This window comes from Sinocyclocheilus grahami, unplaced genomic scaffold, assembly GCF_001515645.1.
Source record: "Sinocyclocheilus grahami isolate Dianchi unplaced genomic scaffold, SAMN03320097.WGS_v1.1 scaffold852.1, whole genome shotgun sequence".
NCBI lineage: Eukaryota > Metazoa > Chordata > Actinopteri > Cypriniformes > Cyprinidae > Sinocyclocheilus > Sinocyclocheilus grahami.
The window spans coordinates 118,283-135,917 of record NW_015506031.1 but is presented as its reverse complement, the minus strand read 5'-3'; the positions used below and the strand labels follow the sequence as shown (position 1 = coordinate 135,917).

Sequence of the window (17,635 nt, the reverse complement as noted above, 5' to 3'; positions counted from 1 at the left end):
CTCCAAAATGGGGTGTGAACTCCAAAAGTGGGCAGAACCTCCAAAATGGGGCGGGGTCTCCTCGCGCAAAGACTTTCACCATTGGCTCTGGCTCCAGCCAATTGTTGCTGACTTACATTTCAAAATAAAACTTTATAAATGTAACATTGTTTCTAGTTGATCTAAAGTAAAATATGCTATACAAGTAAATATTCTCGTGAGAGCAGAGCGCAAAGCTTGTGGCCAGTGGTGTTCGGACTGGAGTTTGAACCTCTGCTTAATGATATATAAACGGGAATCACCCACGAGCTCTCCCGCGAGCCGTCCCTGCACAGTGCAGGGGAAAGATTTCACTCTATGGCTTTTATCTAAGCAACTGGGGCGTCCCGGGGCTCGAAATTCGCAGGGTAGGAGGGGGTAGTGATGCTGGGTGTAACTAAAAAGGTGCCGTTGTCCGGTGAGGTCCGGTTGGGGAGTTACGGAACGATCTCATATCGCATAATCATATCGCATAATCTTAATAACTGTTTATCTCCTGAACTGCAACTTTCTTTACCACGCTATTCAGCGCAAATCCCACCGTGCAGTCCATTTCACTGGTTAATGTTAGGGTCAGGTGTGGGGTAGGTTTAGGGGTTAACATTTTTTGTAGCATAATGTAGGAAATCAACACTTTAATTGACACAACCAATAAAATCTTTAGAATCAGCTGTGGGGCAGAGTTTGCACTGAAGTGGATTGGAGGAAAAATTGTGCATGCGTGTCATGTGCCTGTCTGTCAATGGGAGGAAGCCACGCCCTATTTTGGAGCTCCCACCCCGTTTTGGAGTTCCCGCCCCCATTAAGGAGATCTCCGGGCTGCAGTTATACCCTTCTCCATAAAATGGCTCATTTCTGACTACTGGCATGAATTTAGTTGACTTTGTAGTAGGGCTGGGTGATATAGCTAAACAATATATCAACGATATGTGTTTCATATCGTTCGGTAACGATAATTATTGAAATTTTTTATAACCTTTTTTTAAAACAGTCAAACTAATAAATAAAATTTAAACAAATATTTCTTATGTTTTATATGCAGATTAAATAAGTCTTAAGGAAACTTTTGACTTGTTTCCCGAGGCCACAGGAGGGCGCAATGAGCAAAATAATGCAGCGCATTAATTGTCAATTCAAATAACTGTCTATACAAACGTACATAACGTCTAAATTAACATATATAAATCAAATATCATTTTGTAAACTGCATAAACAATTATAAACAAAACAGCATCACGTGTTTATGCATTGCTTAGCCTAATACAAAGAGCCAAATCGCCGATTGCATTTAAAAACATATGTGACGCAGTGAAATTAAATAAACCTTCACAAATTTGCGTCGTAATAACACAGCAACTGCGCGTCTCGTGGGCTAGACTAACAAAACATTAAAATGCAACGTCACTTACATCATCATCACTGCATCTCGCGGACCACTGGTGACGCTCCCTGACGCACTCCTAACATTCGATTGCACCATTTTTGCATTCAAATGCAAATGTTTATTTTCAATTAGACTAATATTCATTTTTCAGCACTCAATTCAGCATGTGTTCGTGTGAGCTGTCTGCATCACTCACGTGCCTATATCGTGCACTATATCAAACATTTTTTATATCGTTATTGATGAAGGTGTGCCGTCAATAAATATCGATACCGTTTTATCGCCCAGGCCTACTTTGTAGTTCATTCTGGCAGGAACTGACCGAAGATCAGCCAATCAGGTTAGAGTTTGCCAGACTCAGAATGTGTTTGTGTGCGATATGCATCAGACAGTCAATGAGTCAATTTAATTCAGTATCGTGATGTATTTTAAAGAGAATAATGGATGAGAAATCAGAGGGTCTTGATTTTAAAGCATTTTATTTGCTGCATCTCATCATCTAAGAAGGAGCACCAATCTAGTGTGGAAGCAAATTTTCAGATTTTGACTGAAGATTATGAAAATAAACTTTTTTTTTTTGTAAATTTAAATTTCACAGATGAATTGTTCTACAGTAGAATAGCTTTATTTGTATATTTTCTGTTTTAATTTGTTTGTTTTAGCAATTTTGTTATGAGCTTTTATAATATTTTTGTTTGTATTATATTTCTATTTTTTTTAATTGGGAGAACTTGCACAATTGGTGGCTGACTAAATACTTTTTTGCCCCACTGTATGTGACGCAGTGAAATTAAATAAACCTTCACAAATTTGCGTCGTGTTTTCTAAACATTAAAACTTTTAACTTTGCATGACTTTCTTTGCATCTCTTGCTTGAGACGCGAGTGCAGCAGTCATATTTGTCCATCTAAAAATGTGCTGAATATGCATTCTGTGTGAATGGCTTGGTTTTGGTTTTAACCTAATCAAGATCTTCTACGCATTGAGCTACTATATTTCTGTAATATTTTGAATGAATAACACAGCAACTGCGCGTCTCGTGGGCTAGACTAACAAAACATTAAAATGCAACGTCACTTACATCATCATCACTGCATCTCGCGCACCACTGGTGACGCTCCCTGACGCACTCCTAACATTCGATTGCACCATTTTTGCATTCAAATGCAAATGTTTATTTTCAATTCAACTAATATTCATTTTTCAGCACTCAATTCAGCATGTGTTCGTGTGAGCTGTCTGCATCACTCACGTGCCTATATCGTGCACTATATCAAACATTTTTTATATCGTTATCGATGAAGGTGTACCGTCAATAAATATCGATACCGTTTTATCGCCCAGGCCTACTTTGTAGTTCATTCTGGCAGGAACTGACCGAAGATCAGCCAATCAGGTTAGAGTTTGCTAGACTCCGAATGTGTTTGTGTGCGATATGCATCAGACAGTCAATGAGTCAATTTAATTCAGTATCGTGATGCATTTTAAAGAGAATAATGGATGAGAAAACAGAGGGTCTTGATTTTAAAGCATTTTATTTGCTGCATCTCATCATCTAAGAAGGAGCACCAATCTAGTGTGGAAGCAAATTTTCAGATTTTGACTGAAGATTATGAAAATAAACTTTTTTTTTTTGTAAATTAAAATTTCACAGATGAATTGTTCTACAGTAGAATAGCTTTTATTTGTATATTTTCTGTTTTAATTTGTTTGTTTTAGCAATTTTGTTATGAGCTTTTATAATATTTTTGTTTGTATTATATTTCTATTTAGTTATAGTTTTAGTAATTTTAGTACTTCAGCTTATTTTAGTACTTCAAGTTTTTGTCGTGTTTATATTTCATATTATTTCAGTTACTGAAAGTAATTTAGTTAAGAATAACAACACTGATGTGTTCTAACAGAGTAAATGAATTTTGATAACCTGTCTCATAAAAAAAGCACAGAAAAGTGGATCAAATGTGATTCCAATAGTAGAAAATACTAATTACTAACAATAATAACTACAAAGTTTTAATCTTCCTAACTAGGAAAGTCTACACCACAGTTATAACAAAAATGACACAAGAATGATATAAATGACCCTTCGCAAAGACCTGCCTCCCTTAGTTACTGTTGCTATGTCCGACAAGCCATGGCGCTCTCACGCCACACATCATGTTCTCACGCGAAACGCGCCAACAGACAAGACAGAGCAGGCTACTTTAGGTGTGAAACAATCTCCGCTTTCACATTTTTTTTAAAGGAATTCAGACAGTAAATACTGTTTTGTGGCTCTTTAATGTGTCGTGACAGATCACTGTAGCGCCTCAGTTCAAGCGGCACGTGAACTGATGATCTCTTCCTCTTCACTAGTTATAGCACGAAATAAACATGAATGAACATCAGAAGGTATCTTGTTTCAACCATGGAAAGATGTCAGTACACACCATTTTTCAAGTTCAAGTCCACCGACGTTAATAGACTCTTCTGTCTGGTTTGTTTGTCGGACAAAATAGCAGATTCGGCGTTATGATTGGTCAGATCGCCTGTCAATCAAACTCCCTGTGAAGGATCGATTGGAATCACTTTCAGAAAGATTTTTTTCCATCTAGAGAACAATAAAAATATCGCCAGCGAATCTGCAGCATGTGCTTATAATAAACAGAATGTTATCGTTTATTCGTGTGAACGCTAATATAGTTATTGTTCGTGTTGAGAACGGCCCTTTAGAGTTTAGTAGAACTGTCCAAACTGTTGTTCATTATAGTGCAGTAAAACTTTACAGCAACTCTTGTGGATCAAATGTGATTCCAATAGTAGAAAATACTAATTACTAACAATAATTACTAAATTACTAATAACTACAAAGTTTTAATCTTCCTAACTAGGAAAGTCTACACCACAGTTATAACAAAAATGACACAAGAATGATATAAATGACCCTTCGCAAAGACCTGCCTCCCTTAGTTACTGTTGCTATGTCCGACAAGCCATGGCGCTCTCACGCCACACATCATGTTCTCACGCGAAACGCGCCAACAGACAAGACAGAGCAGGCTACTTTAGGTGTGAAACAATCTCCGCTTTCACATTTTTTTTTAAAGGAATTCAGACAGTAAATACTGTTTTGTGGCTCTTTAATGTGTCGTGACAGATCACTGTAGCGCCTCAGTTCAAGCGGCACGTGAACTGATGATCTCTTCCTCTTCACTAGTTATAGCACGAAATAAACATGAATGAACATCAGAAGGTATCTTGTTTCAACCATGGAAAGATGTCAGTACACACCATTTTTCAAGTTCAAGTCCACCGACGTTAATAGACTCTTCTGTCTGGTTTGTTTGTCGGACAAAATAGCAGATTCGGCGTTATGATTGGTCAAACTCCCTGTGAAGGATCGATTGGAATCACTTTCAGAAAGATTTTTTTTTCCATCTAGAGAACAATAAAAATATCGCCAGCGAATCTGCAGCATGTGCTTATAATAAACAATGTTATCGTTTATTCGTGTGAACGCTAATATAGTTATTGTTCGTGTTGAGAACGGCCCTTTAGAGTTTAGTAGAACTGTCCAAACTGTTGTTCATTATAGTGCAGTAAAACTTTACAGCAACTCTTTTTTTTTTTTTTAAAGAATGAATGTTTAGAAGGTTTATTTTTAGTTTTTAGGTTTCTTCTTGTTCATGGAAACTCTGTTTTCTGTCTAGGAGGAGGGTGTGTATGAGTTTGAGGGAGAAATAGAGGGAGATGTGGAGTACCCTGCGGTAATCGTGGAGCCGGTGCCCGGTGCGCGGTTGGAGCAGGGCTTCGCTGCTCAGGTGCTGGTGTACGATGACGAAACCTACCTGATGCAGGGAGTGGCTGAGGAGCAGGAGGTGGAGACAGAAGTGCTGGAGACAGGTAAGAACACTGTTACTACATAACCACTGTTCTGTCTGGCTCATTTTCACTCAACCTATGAGAACACTTGGCGAGGAGATTCGAAGGTACACACCCTTTCATGCTTCAGCATCACTTCATGAACATATACACAATCTTTAATGTATGCTCACTAAATGTAAATGCTCATAGTCACACTACCTCATAGGGCTGCACAATCGGAATAAAACCAGAATTGCAATATGGCCTAATCAGTTATAAAATTGTAAAAGCTGCAATTTAATTAAAGGGGTCCTATTATGCTTTTTTTTTTACTTTTTTTAATTTTAGTCAGTGTGTAGTGTGTATATTTGGGCATAAAAAGATCTAGAAAGTTACCAATCTCAAAGTCCACTCCAAAGGGAGATATTTCGTTTTTTAAAAATCCCTTTTCAAGAACTACAACGAGTGGCTTGTTTGGACTACAGCGGATGATGTCAGGAAACAGTGGTTGCAATTTATTTTTTAACTCTGTTCCTGAGCATTATAACCCCAATTTGCTATTGTGTGCTGAGCATTTTACTGAGGACAGATTCCACAACATGAGGGAGTACAGTGCCGGATTCGCCCAAAAGTTTTTGTTGAAAGATGGAGCAAGGGGCGTGGCAGTACTTAAACACCGTCTAAGCTGTTCGCCAATCACAACGCACTGGGACAGCTAACCAATCACAACACATTTTGTTTTTGGAAGGCAGACCTTCATCAAAGCCGGAACTAATCGAGCCGTTTGTGCCAGGCTGGGGAGAAAAGTATTTTAATAATGTAAATTATGTGAAAAATTATGCGTTTTTCGAACCACCAAGCATGAGAGCATGTTCTAGTACTCCCCCAAAACAAAATCAAGACTTTGTAAAAGAGCATAATAGGACCCCTTTAAATATATGCGCTGCATGTTTCAGAGTGAAGCACACAGTTGTGTTCATTTACAAACAATCAGCTCATGATTCAGTGTTTTCAGTGTCCTGAAGCAGCTTGGCTCCCAGAAAAGTAAAGAAACTGGGAAAGTAAAGAAATTAGGACAGACATAAGTAGTAGTAATGTAATTTTACTGTTGTTCTGTTGTGAAATAAAATGATTATTAAAAACTTTTTTTTTGCAGTATTGCAATAGTAATATATTTCTTTGATTTATCTTTTGAGTGATACTAGAATAAAAAATATTTGTAATGTATTGTTATTATTTTGAGTAGTAGTAATAGTACTAGTAGTATTGTGCAGTCATATTAAATGGGGGGCAACTGTTTATTTTTCTTCTTTTTTTGTCTTTAACTGATCACATGCTTGTCGTGTCAGCTTCTAGTGATGGAGCACATCAATATTGAATTCCCCATTAAAATGGCAGGAAAACCCTTTGCACACACTTTACCACAGCTACCACTCTTACTTAATGTGCTTTTGTTCACTTGAACAAAATGCTCTTTATTCCTGATTGCACATTAAAATATTTTGAATCTTGTGATTTCCAGTAGTTGATTTTGGCAGAGAGACTTTATTGAAGCCACTGTTTGAGAAACATATGACTTGTATCCAGCATAATGCATTTGTAAACCTTAATGGCCCAACCAAAATACTTTATGGGTGGACATTGATGGCTATTAAATGCTGCAGAGAGAGTTGACTATAATAGTTGAACATTGCTTTCTTATGTCTCAGTTATGTTAGTGGTTATATACCCTGGTTATTTTGATGCTTGCAGACTATTTGTTATTATATGTTGTATATAGAACACCGTTCCTATGGGCTGGGATTTATGGGATATTTAGTGATGCATCATTTCAGAGAGTAACCACAGAAGCATGATTCTGCAACCATGTTGCCCAAAGATAGCTTTCTTGTTTTGGTTACAGTAACTAACAATCAATCACAGGGCTACACTTCTATTTTTTTACAACCAATTTCTGATCAAAATTGCCCTGTTATAGAATTATATTTGACTGATGTATCAGAGATTGTCACTTTAAAGAGGCAGTTCACCCAAAATTCAAGACAAATAAAAAAGTCATCATCATTTGGTCACCTCTATGTTGTTGCATTCATTCATGGATCATAAAAATTATGCAAGCAGAATGTTAAGAACTCAGTTACAGTTTGCTTTCATTGTATTGAAAAAAGCAGTGAAAGTAAATGGTGACTGGGTTTTCCTAACATCTCATTTTGTGCTCTATTGTAGAAAGCAAGTAATACCGGTTTGTAGCACCTTGAGGGTGATTTTGTATAGATTTGGTGCCACGGCCTTGTCGTGTGATGGGTCTCTACCGCCCTCTTTTGGACATTCTTTTGAAGTGTTGCACAGAATATGGTCAATACAACTTATAGTGTCAATACTTAGAAGTCACTTGTAATGTCAATATTTAGAAGGTACTTATACTAAGTACTTAAAAGTGTCACGTGACAGCATAATACCCCGCCCCTTTATTATTCGTCCAGATACATTGAGATAACCATTTAAAAATGCTTAAAGGGGTCATATGATGCTGCTAAAAAGAACATTATTTTATGTATTTGGTGTAATGAAATGTTTATGCGGTTTAAGGTTCAAAAAAACACATTATTTTCCACATACTGTACATTATTGTTTCTCCTTTCTGAAACGCGTCGATTTTTACAAAGCTCATCAGTCTGAAAAGCGAGGTGTGCTCTGATTGGCCAGCTATCCAGTGCGTTGTGATTGGCCGAATTCCTCAAGCGTGTGACGGAAATGTTAAGTCCCTTACCATATTGTGATGCCTGCGGCAACCACATGTGACGACCCCGGGCTGGACACCGCTTCGTCCACGGGGAAAGCCGATCCGGCGATTAGTTGATGTATTTCCTCAGCGACCAGCACGGATCAGCTCCAGGCATTACGAAGCGATATCGTCCTCGTTTGGAAGACCAAACAAAGTAGTTTCGCTTTCACAACGAAACACACAGAGCCTTCATGACATGGCGGCAGCGGCGGCAACAAAATACTACAGTGAGAATAAAAGTTACGCCGCCTTTCTTTGCGTGAATATTTGGGCGGCGTTATGCAAATCTTCCCACATAGTGAGGTAGACATGTGGGGACGTGTTAGAACGAGCCGTTTTAGGTAGGTGTGGTTAACTCTTAACTTTAAAAAGAATATCTCTTTGGATGAGACTTTAGTCTTTGCAACTTTACAGACCTTCTTTATGCACCAAGGGCTTGTAACACTCCAAAGAGAAAGGAAAAATTGAAACCGCATCATATGACCCCTTTAAAAGACAATATGAAGATGTTTAAGAACATTTACAAGAGCAAAATACAAAATATCACTGTCTATTCAGAACAGTTATTTTCAATTATTTATATACTTTAGATACTTTTATATCACAGTTGAAAGTGCTTTAAAAACATTAAGAAGATGTTTAAGAACATTTACAAGAGCAAAATACAAAATATCACTGTCTATTCAGAACAGTTATTTTCAATTATTTATATACTTTAGATACTTTTATATCACAGTTGAAAGTGCTTTAAAAACATTAAGAAGATGTTTAAGAATATTTCATTAAAAATGTCGCTCTAGATAAAATACAAAATGCGACGCAAAGGAACTTGTCTGTTCAGAAAAGTTATTTTCACTGATTTGACTTTGTGGAGAATCTTATATATCTTGTCTTTTTAAAATACCTATGTGCGTTGTTTTAGTTACTATACACTCTGAAAATATATATATTTAAAGATTTAAAAAGTTTTTTTGGAAAATGCCGTTTACGTAAATCGAACGTAAAGCAGAGCGCGCGTAGGATTTCCTGTGTTTGGCGCGGAAGGATCTGTGCGCGCTGTTGAGTTTGTGGAGATTTCCTGTGGAGGCGGAGTGATATGCGAGTCATGCGTCTGTAAACGCTTTCAATGCGAGTCAATGTGATTCTGCACCTCTGGATGAAACATGGCGACGTCGCTGCATGAGGGACCCGCTAACCAGCTCGATCTACTTATCCGAGCAGGTAAAAAGACCAAAGCGCGTGTTCAGCCTCGGCAGCGTGGGGTTGCTTGGGGCGCAGCAGAGCAGTGCGCGCCGCAGCGCTGAGATCCGCCAAGTTGTGCTGTAAAGTAATGGAGGGCATTTCAGGAAGTGATCACCTTGGATGGCAACCTGCATGGCGTTGCTTCATTTTCTTATCCGTTTTCTCGGAGTGCTGAAAAGTAGCGTGAAGGTGTGTTTGTTGTGTTGCGCGTGAGCAGCGTGCACAGTGTTGCGTTTGCATGGCGCTGAGGGCGTTTTAAATGTGGAGTGCGTTAGAATAACGGGTTTCTCTGGAGGTGGTGCGCTGCTCTGAAACCAGGAAGTGGGAGAGATGTTGTCTTTCCTACGTCTTTGCCACGCTGTCTGGAGTCGGAAGGGCACTGAGATTTAGTTTTAGCTCTTAAATAGAGCTTACTAAAATGTGAATTTGAGTGGATTGTTTTTTTTTAATAAAATAGCGTCTGAGAGCTTTACGTTTGACGATTGGTTTATTTTGATGCCTCGTCGTCAAAGGAAATGTGGCATATGGAGGAAAAAATACACGCGGAGCCACTACAGTACAACTTCAGTATTCATTTATTTATGGCGTTAAGATGCGCGTCAAAAATATTGCGTTTGAGTAATAAAATACATGTTTGCTTCATGTCGCAGATGTCCCGTTATCTAAACGTGGTCGCTCTGCTTTCTGCAGTTTAGCGCTAAATGTTAAGCTCCGCGAGCAACATTTAACGCTTAATTATGTCTTTAAACTCCACTTTGTCTTTAATGACCTTAAATGTGTCGCTGTAAAAGTGTCGAGTGCACATTTGACTTTTTTCCTTTAAATGTTTATATTTTAGAGGTAATTTGATGGCGGAAGCATTGTTATTCCACTGGGCTGTCTACATTTTGAGTGACCGCACTTGTCGTCCAATAGTATTGGCGTCGCGTTCGAAATCCAACAGCTGGCCAATCATCTTGCTTGTTTCTTGGGGCGTTGATCAGAGAAGCGGCCAATCAGATTCGGGGCGGGGATTGAGTGGCAGGAAGCTCGGAGAGCGTCTTCAGAAAGAACTGGAGGGAACGCTCTGACGACTGTAAACACGGAAGTGAGGAGGGACAGCGCTACTTTCTTGTGGACCGCTATGTTAGTGGCAGAAAAATAGTACCACAATATTCAGTCTCGTGTGGCATTTGTTTACGATTTGCTGAATTGTTGCTAATAGTAATTTATTTATTATTGTATGAACAACAATGACGTGATTAGCTATTTAGCAGCTTTTCTAGTATTTTATTAACATTTTAAGTGAGTCTTAATTTCTTATTCTTATAATAAGAATAATTATAGGCATAAAGTACGAGTTGTATAAACAATAAATCTAAAATATAAATGTTAAAAAAACTCGAAGGTAAAAGTAACCTTCGAGTTTTTTTAACATTTATATTTTAGATTTATTGTTTATTTGTTTATTTTTTTTGAATAATAAACAAAAAAATGGCTAACAATGATCACCCTCTTGTTCTTCCAAAAATCATGGCATAAAGCAGCATGAGGGTGCGTAAATATTATATTGTTGATTTTTTGCGTGCGCTATCCTTTTAAAAATATATCTACAAAGACCAAAACATACTTACAAACAATAGGTGCAACTTTAATTATTGGTTTTCTAATTTATAGTAATTCTCTGAAAGAAGTCTACTTATATTAACTTTGCAGTGTAGTCATGTAAACCATTAGAATTTTGTTAATAACTACACTTTGACTTGTGTCCTGTCTCCAAGGGCAGATCTTTCAGAATACAGGAAGTAAATGCATGCTGGGTCACCCATTCTAGAGGACACTGTGTGTATGTTTATGACTGGGACTGCCTAAAGATAGCCCCCGTGTGCAGCAACAGACACGCATAGCCAAACATGGGCAGGCTCAGGTTGTAATGGGAGTTCAGCGGCGGCTTGGATAGACTGGCACAGGTGCTAGTGGCTCTGGATGTTAACGTCAGGGAGCAGTGCTGAAGGTGCCGTCCTATATATGCATGATCTGCTTGTCTGAGATCAGCCAGTCTGCACCTGTTTCTAAATAAGAGCATCCAAGGAAGTGACTTGTTAGCAGATGCTTTTATCCAAACTGTCTTAGAGCACACTAATTGGGCTTTGAGAAGACTGGTTGCAGGTATGACACCCCTGGATCTATTTAGGTCCAAAGGCAGAATCTGAAGTAGTCTACAGTTCGTAGGTTGCACTTTTGTATTAATAGGTCCTTATGGGATTTACATTAGATGTCTTCTCACACTCATTTGTGTTAGTTATATTTAGTGATTCGCCGAGTGCTCAACTTGCGTTGTCCGTCACTCATCTCAAGTCTTTGAAAAGAAATGACTTCCTTTCGCGTTGTCACTGCATATTGCTGTCAGTTTGAACTCCTCTTTAACTGTCAGGTAGTGTTTTTAAAGCTCTTAAGTACCATATTTAAGTGTCACTCGCACACTTGATTTAGTCTGCATACTAAGTGGATGTCATCAAAGAAACTTATTCAACAATAAAGACGTTTCAAGAGGCAACACAAATATTAGTTTCAAATATATTTGATAAATAAAAAATCTGTTTGTAATGTATTTTCTGTGAACTTCGTGTTTTTGATTTATAGCAATTGCTAGACCAGTTTTCTCTTGTCACTCATACCCAAACATGTCACTTATTTGGTGGGAATTGTTTTGGATATTGAGTAACCTGAATGCACGTTTTCCATCCAATAGCACCGTCTATTTGGCAGCTCAGTGTACAAATATTCTATTTGTTAATTACTCTACTGTTCAAAATGTTAGCTTCATTAAGATTAAAAAGAAAAATGTTTCTGAATTTCTGAAAATTCAGCTTTTCCTTGACCAAAATAGATGACATTTTAAAATGGACAGTTATTTTACATTGTTGTACAATTTCACAATATTACAGTTTTTCTGTATTTTTGACTAAATGCAACCTTGGTGAGCAAAAAAAGACTTCTTTCAAAAACACATTTTAAAGTGCCCCTATTATGGGTAATGAAAGGTTCATATTTTGGTTTTGGGAGTCCCCAACAACAGGTTGACATGCATGCAAGGTAAAAAAACACTCATCTCATTGTCTTATAATATGCATTTATTTTTACCTTACTTGCTCAACGACTCCCAAATGATTCGCTCAACGATTAATTTTTCCAAACCCCTCGTTTGCGTGACGCTGGTCTGCGGTGATTGGTCTCAGTTTAATTTCATCATGCCTGTAATCAATGCCTGATAAAGCAGCGTTTGTGAGCGCAGTGCTGCTTTGTGAACAGCATTAACGGGGAAACCGCTGTTTTTACCGCTTCAAAAGCTGCACCTAGTGGCAAAGAATGAATTTGCATTTTCATTCAGACCAATGTGAAAAGACCAACAAGTGGGCGGGCAATATGCTAATTTTTCATGTTGACGTCAACATGAAACGGCTTGGGATTCGTTTTAAAAACGACTCGTTTCAGTGATTCAGAGCCGACTCTTTCTTTTGAGAGACAATAACTTTGCAGGATGTTTTAATTTACTTAGAGCTGTGTTGCACACTGCATGAAAGGTAAATTTCAAAAATCCATAATAGGGGCACTTATTACGACCCCAAACTTTTGAATGGTAGTGTATATATCCACATATCGGACACATTAAATGATTAAATATGAGAATTAATATGAGATAAAGCTGTTTATCACAAATAGAGAGGTTACCACAAAAAAAACAACAATCACAAAAGCATTTTTTTGTGTGTTCCGTCTGTTGCAGTGGAAGCATCAGTTTATGGCTCTGTGCATTGCTCAGATAAAACCATTGAGGCTGCTGAAGCTCTTCTACATATGGACTCTCCCTCCAGCTTGCGGGGAGACCGGAGCCCAGGTGAGCTCTGCTTTCTCTTCCTCTATCAATCGCTCCATCGCTTTCTCTTCCTCCATCAACTTTAGCTTTCACATCACAAAATAAGACTGTAGATAGCCACACAGTGAGGAGTACATCATTTCTAAAATATATTTATTTTTTTCTGTCGTAGAGGTGTTTGTGCCTCCATGTGTCAACACTTCGGAGTTCCTGCATGCTGCCATGCGACCTGACATTCTGACGGAGACAGTGGTGGAGGTCAGCACAGAGGACTCGGAGCCTATGGAGGTGGTTACGGTTTTTGAGGAGCCTGAGATGCTGGAGACGGAACCCACTAAGAGAAGAAAATGTGAGAACACAAGAACATTATTGTGAAAAGCGCTGTTTGGATAAGCTCATTCTTGAAGCAAAGTTTTCCCTGAATGATGATTATATTCACTGTTTTGGATCGCTGCATTTAAACTGAGAATGCATGTACAGATTGACGCCTTTGGTGTGTGATAGAGTCAACAGTAATAGCACATGCAGCCTCCCCCGGTCCTAATGCCCGCTCAGTAAGGAGTTTTAATTCCGTAGGGGGGCGCTGTTGGCCTACTTCTAATAAAATGAAAGCAAAATACACAAATAACATTTAGACTGTGTTTCTGATTAAATAAAGCAGTAATTGATGTCATAAAATAATAAGTATGTTTTGATTTAAAGGTCAGGAGCTATAGTTACATGAACAAAAAAAATCACAAACATGACACTTAAATTAAATAATTATATATATATATAGTGTGCTGTAATCCTGAAGTAGACTTAAACGCCTAATCAAATGAGTTCGTGGGATGATTTCAAAAGCCGGACATTTTCAGAGACAGAGAAGACCAATTCTGATGATTACTGTGCACAGAATTGTCCAAACTCAACGTAACGTAACGTAACACAACCCGATCTGAGAAAGCGTGGCTGGTACTCATACGTGATTCAGTGTTTGTGAGAGCTGATGAATCAGAGCAGAATATGCTAGCTGTTCTGTGTCATCATTCCACTGTAGCCTAATGCCAAAATATTCATATTCAAAGTAGTCGCACTGTCAACCTTACATGAAAAAAAAAAAACACAAACATGTCACTGAAATATATTTATATATAATGATTTATTCATTGTGGAAATAGGTTATATTTTTTTAAACAAATTATGAGCTCTAAAATATTGACCACATTTTTTAAACTCTTGCTTTAGAACATTAACAAATGTTAAATCTTCACACAAAATGTTAAGGTTACCACTGCATCTTTCTGAAAAAAAATAAATAAATGCAGCGATTGAATATAATTCATAGTTATTTTCAAATCTTCAATGTACTGTCATTATAAAAGAACTTCATTGTTGTTTATTTAATTCTAACAAATAAGTTCTTGTTAAAAACTAACCAAAATGTAAAAAAAAAATGTGCTAATATTTTCTGCACAGGAGAGACTTGATGTTTCCAAACAAAAGGAAATATATCGGTATCAGCTAGGGATGCTCCGATCCGCCTTTTTCGCTTCCGATTCCGATACCTAGGGTTCAGTATTGGCTGATACCGATCCGATACCAGTGAAGTTTTTCCCCTCATTTAAATAAATGTAGAATTTATATATCTCTGTGTGTGGAACTGATAATCATTCTTTCACAATCTACTAGATACAGACTACTTCATTATAAAGAAAGATAAAATAAACAAATATGAAAAAATATAGGCCTATGTATATTTATAATCTATGACAAAAAATTTATCATAAACTAGGTTAGTGGCAGCAAAAGTTATTCTAGAAAAATCAGTGCACAATAATTTTAGAAATCCAAAGCATCCAACTCACACACTGGCGAGTAAAATCTGAGAATTGATTAGCCATTGACTAATATTAGACATCATTTAGTCTCCCAGAGTGAAGATTTAGTCGCATATGCGAGTGATTTACTCACAATGTAGAGGGTTGACAGTCTATGAGCACGAAGCGCTTGCAATGTGCACACATTAAGCGCTTCATGTTAAAAACTGCAAAGCACAAAGTGAAGAGAAATTGATGCGTAGTGTATTATATCTGTGCAACAGTTATTGAGCCTTTCTTTTAACAGTTTTAAATGTCAGTTACTGTGCACGTTAAAAACTATTTATAGTCTTTTCTATGCCTGTGTTTTGTTCTCACAGACACCCGGTAGCAAGTAACAAAACATTAAACTCCAGCAAGAAGATAGTCCTTTTTGCAAAATCATAGACATGTATTTACAAATCAAGTATAATGGGAACACAGAATGATCTTGGCGAGAGCTTTACCGACCTGACTGCTGTAACCGAATGTGACCAGGGTTTAAAGACTGAACGAATGACTGACAGCCACAGCGGAGAAAAGAGTTTGTGTGAACTTTAATGTAAGGACTTAAATATTCATATGTAGCTCACATTAAGCTATCGTATGGCTTCAGAAGTAACACAGAATAATTCACAATCTAAAATTATCGGATTTGAATCGGTTTTCTCTGCCCGATGCCCGATACCCGATCCGAGAAAAATGGCACTATCGGAGCCGATACCCGATATGAATATCGGATTGGCGCATCCCTAGTATCAGCATTGACTATCGGCCAAAATGAGTTTAAAAATATCGGGATATCGGCAAAAGTCTAATATTGTGCATTCTTAGTATATAATGATGGTGACATTCTTGATGGGATTTGTAAGATCCACCCCAATATTATATATTTATTTGTGAACGGAACTTCGTTCAGTTAGTTCAGTTATCAGTTGTGTTTTGCTATGTCAGTGGGCTGTTAATTAGGAAATACTACTTAAATTATGCTTAACTCATGTGATATTTGTGTTTTCTTAAAGGAAGTACATACCTGTGGGAGTTTCTGCTGGACCTGCTGCAGGATAAGAACACTTGTCCCAGATACATTAAGTGGACACAGAGGGAGAAGGGCATCTTCAAGCTGGTGGACTCTAAAGCTGTGTCAAAGCTCTGGGGTAAACACAAGAACAAACCAGACATGAACTATGAAACCATGGGCAGAGCGCTCAGGTGAGGAGCTTGTGTGTGCAAACACCATAAGATATTTAAGATGACTTTTTCCAACACATTTTGCATGCCTTGAATGGCATATTGACCAGTTGCAATTGGCATCCATAACTAGATCTCTCTGTTCTAATGTTGTCTTTGTTTGACTCTCAGGTATTACTATCAGAGAGGTATCTTGGCTAAAGTAGAGGGTCAGAGGTTGGTGTATCAGTTTAAGGAAATGCCTAAAGACATTGTCGTCATCGATGACGATAAGTGCGACCCAGGTGATGATATAATCAGAGAGAAGACCTACGAGCGCATTCCTCCCTCATCTGACACTCTATTGGTAACTGACCTCTCCAAAACCCCTGCCATCTTGAGAGGGGGAGGAAGGACTGTGGTCCATCCGGGCTCCCCAAAAGCTAAAGCTGCGCTCAATGCAACTCCTTTTCAGCGCATTGTAACGGTCTCTGCGTCAACAGATCCATCACAGCCGTCCCATGCCACCTTTATCACCAATGCCAATGCACCCAGGTAACCAGACTTAAATTTGTGTAAAAAAAAAAAAAAGTGTGGATTTTTCGGCATTATTTTAAAACATAATCTTGTGTCTAGGACTGTGCGAGTTGCTATGCAAGTTCCGGTCGTCATGACAAACTCCTTGGGACAGAAGATCTCCACGGTGGCCGTGCAGTCAGCAAACCCTTCGCTCCTAACCACAGCACCTACCAACACCGGCTCAGCAACTGGTGCGAATGCACCCAAAGTCCTAATCCAGACCATGCCAACGATGGTTCCCGCCACAGCCGAGAACGGTGACAAGATCACAGTCCAGCTCGCCAAGATAATCACCATCCCCGCAACCCAGCTCACGCAGTGCCAGTTACAGACCAAACTGGGCACCCCAACAGGCATCAATCTGATGGGCGCCCCCCTCACCGTCCGAGCCCTTACGCCCATGTCTGTGGCGCCAGGGACGCAGGTGGTCAGATTGGCAGTTCCGGCCCAACAGAGTCCAGCTCAGGCAAAGACGCAGGTCCCTGTTTCAATCCAGATGCAAACTCAAGTCCCAATCTCCATCCATACGACATCTACCCCGGCGTCAGTTCCAGTTCAGATCCAGATTCACCAGAGTCAGCTTTCTCCAAAAGCAAAAAGCGTAGCTCAGACCTCAGAGTCGAAATCCGACAGCACTTCGGCAGAACAGCCTGAGCAGGACAATCCCACACAGGACGCAGCAGTGGTGGTAGAGGAAGGTTCAAAACCACAATCCGAAGCAGAGAGCTAAAGAACGTTTTGTCAGTCATGAACAATAATAAATTAATTTCTATTACCCAGATACTCTTCAATCACATTCTGGAGTACAAACTGGAGATTGGTTGCCTTGTACAGTTTCACAGTTCAAGTGTGGTTTCATTTTTTTATATATATATATATATATATATATATATATATATATATATATATATATATATATA

The 17,635-nt window shown here is 38.5% G+C and overlaps 1 protein-coding gene across 1 annotated transcript in view; it reads left to right on the top strand.

Moving 5' to 3' along the window:
* The window catches only part of LOC107562959 (ETS-related transcription factor Elf-2-like), a 33,629-nt gene extending 16,036 nt beyond the window's left edge, over window positions 1-17,593 (top strand). Inside the window, exons 3-9 of the mRNA XM_016247720.1 lie at window positions 5,092-5,284; window positions 13,039-13,149; window positions 13,301-13,499; window positions 13,633-13,640; window positions 15,989-16,178; window positions 16,329-16,691; window positions 16,773-17,593. Of these exons, the coding sequence (XP_016103206.1) occupies window positions 5,092-5,284; window positions 13,039-13,149; window positions 13,301-13,499; window positions 13,633-13,640; window positions 15,989-16,178; window positions 16,329-16,691; window positions 16,773-17,445 (1,737 nt within the window). The 3' untranslated portion in view covers window positions 17,446-17,593. The remainder of the gene's footprint in view (window positions 1-5,091; window positions 5,285-13,038; window positions 13,150-13,300; window positions 13,500-13,632; window positions 13,641-15,988; window positions 16,179-16,328; window positions 16,692-16,772) is intronic.
* The last annotated feature ends 42 nt before the right edge of the window (window positions 17,594-17,635 follow it).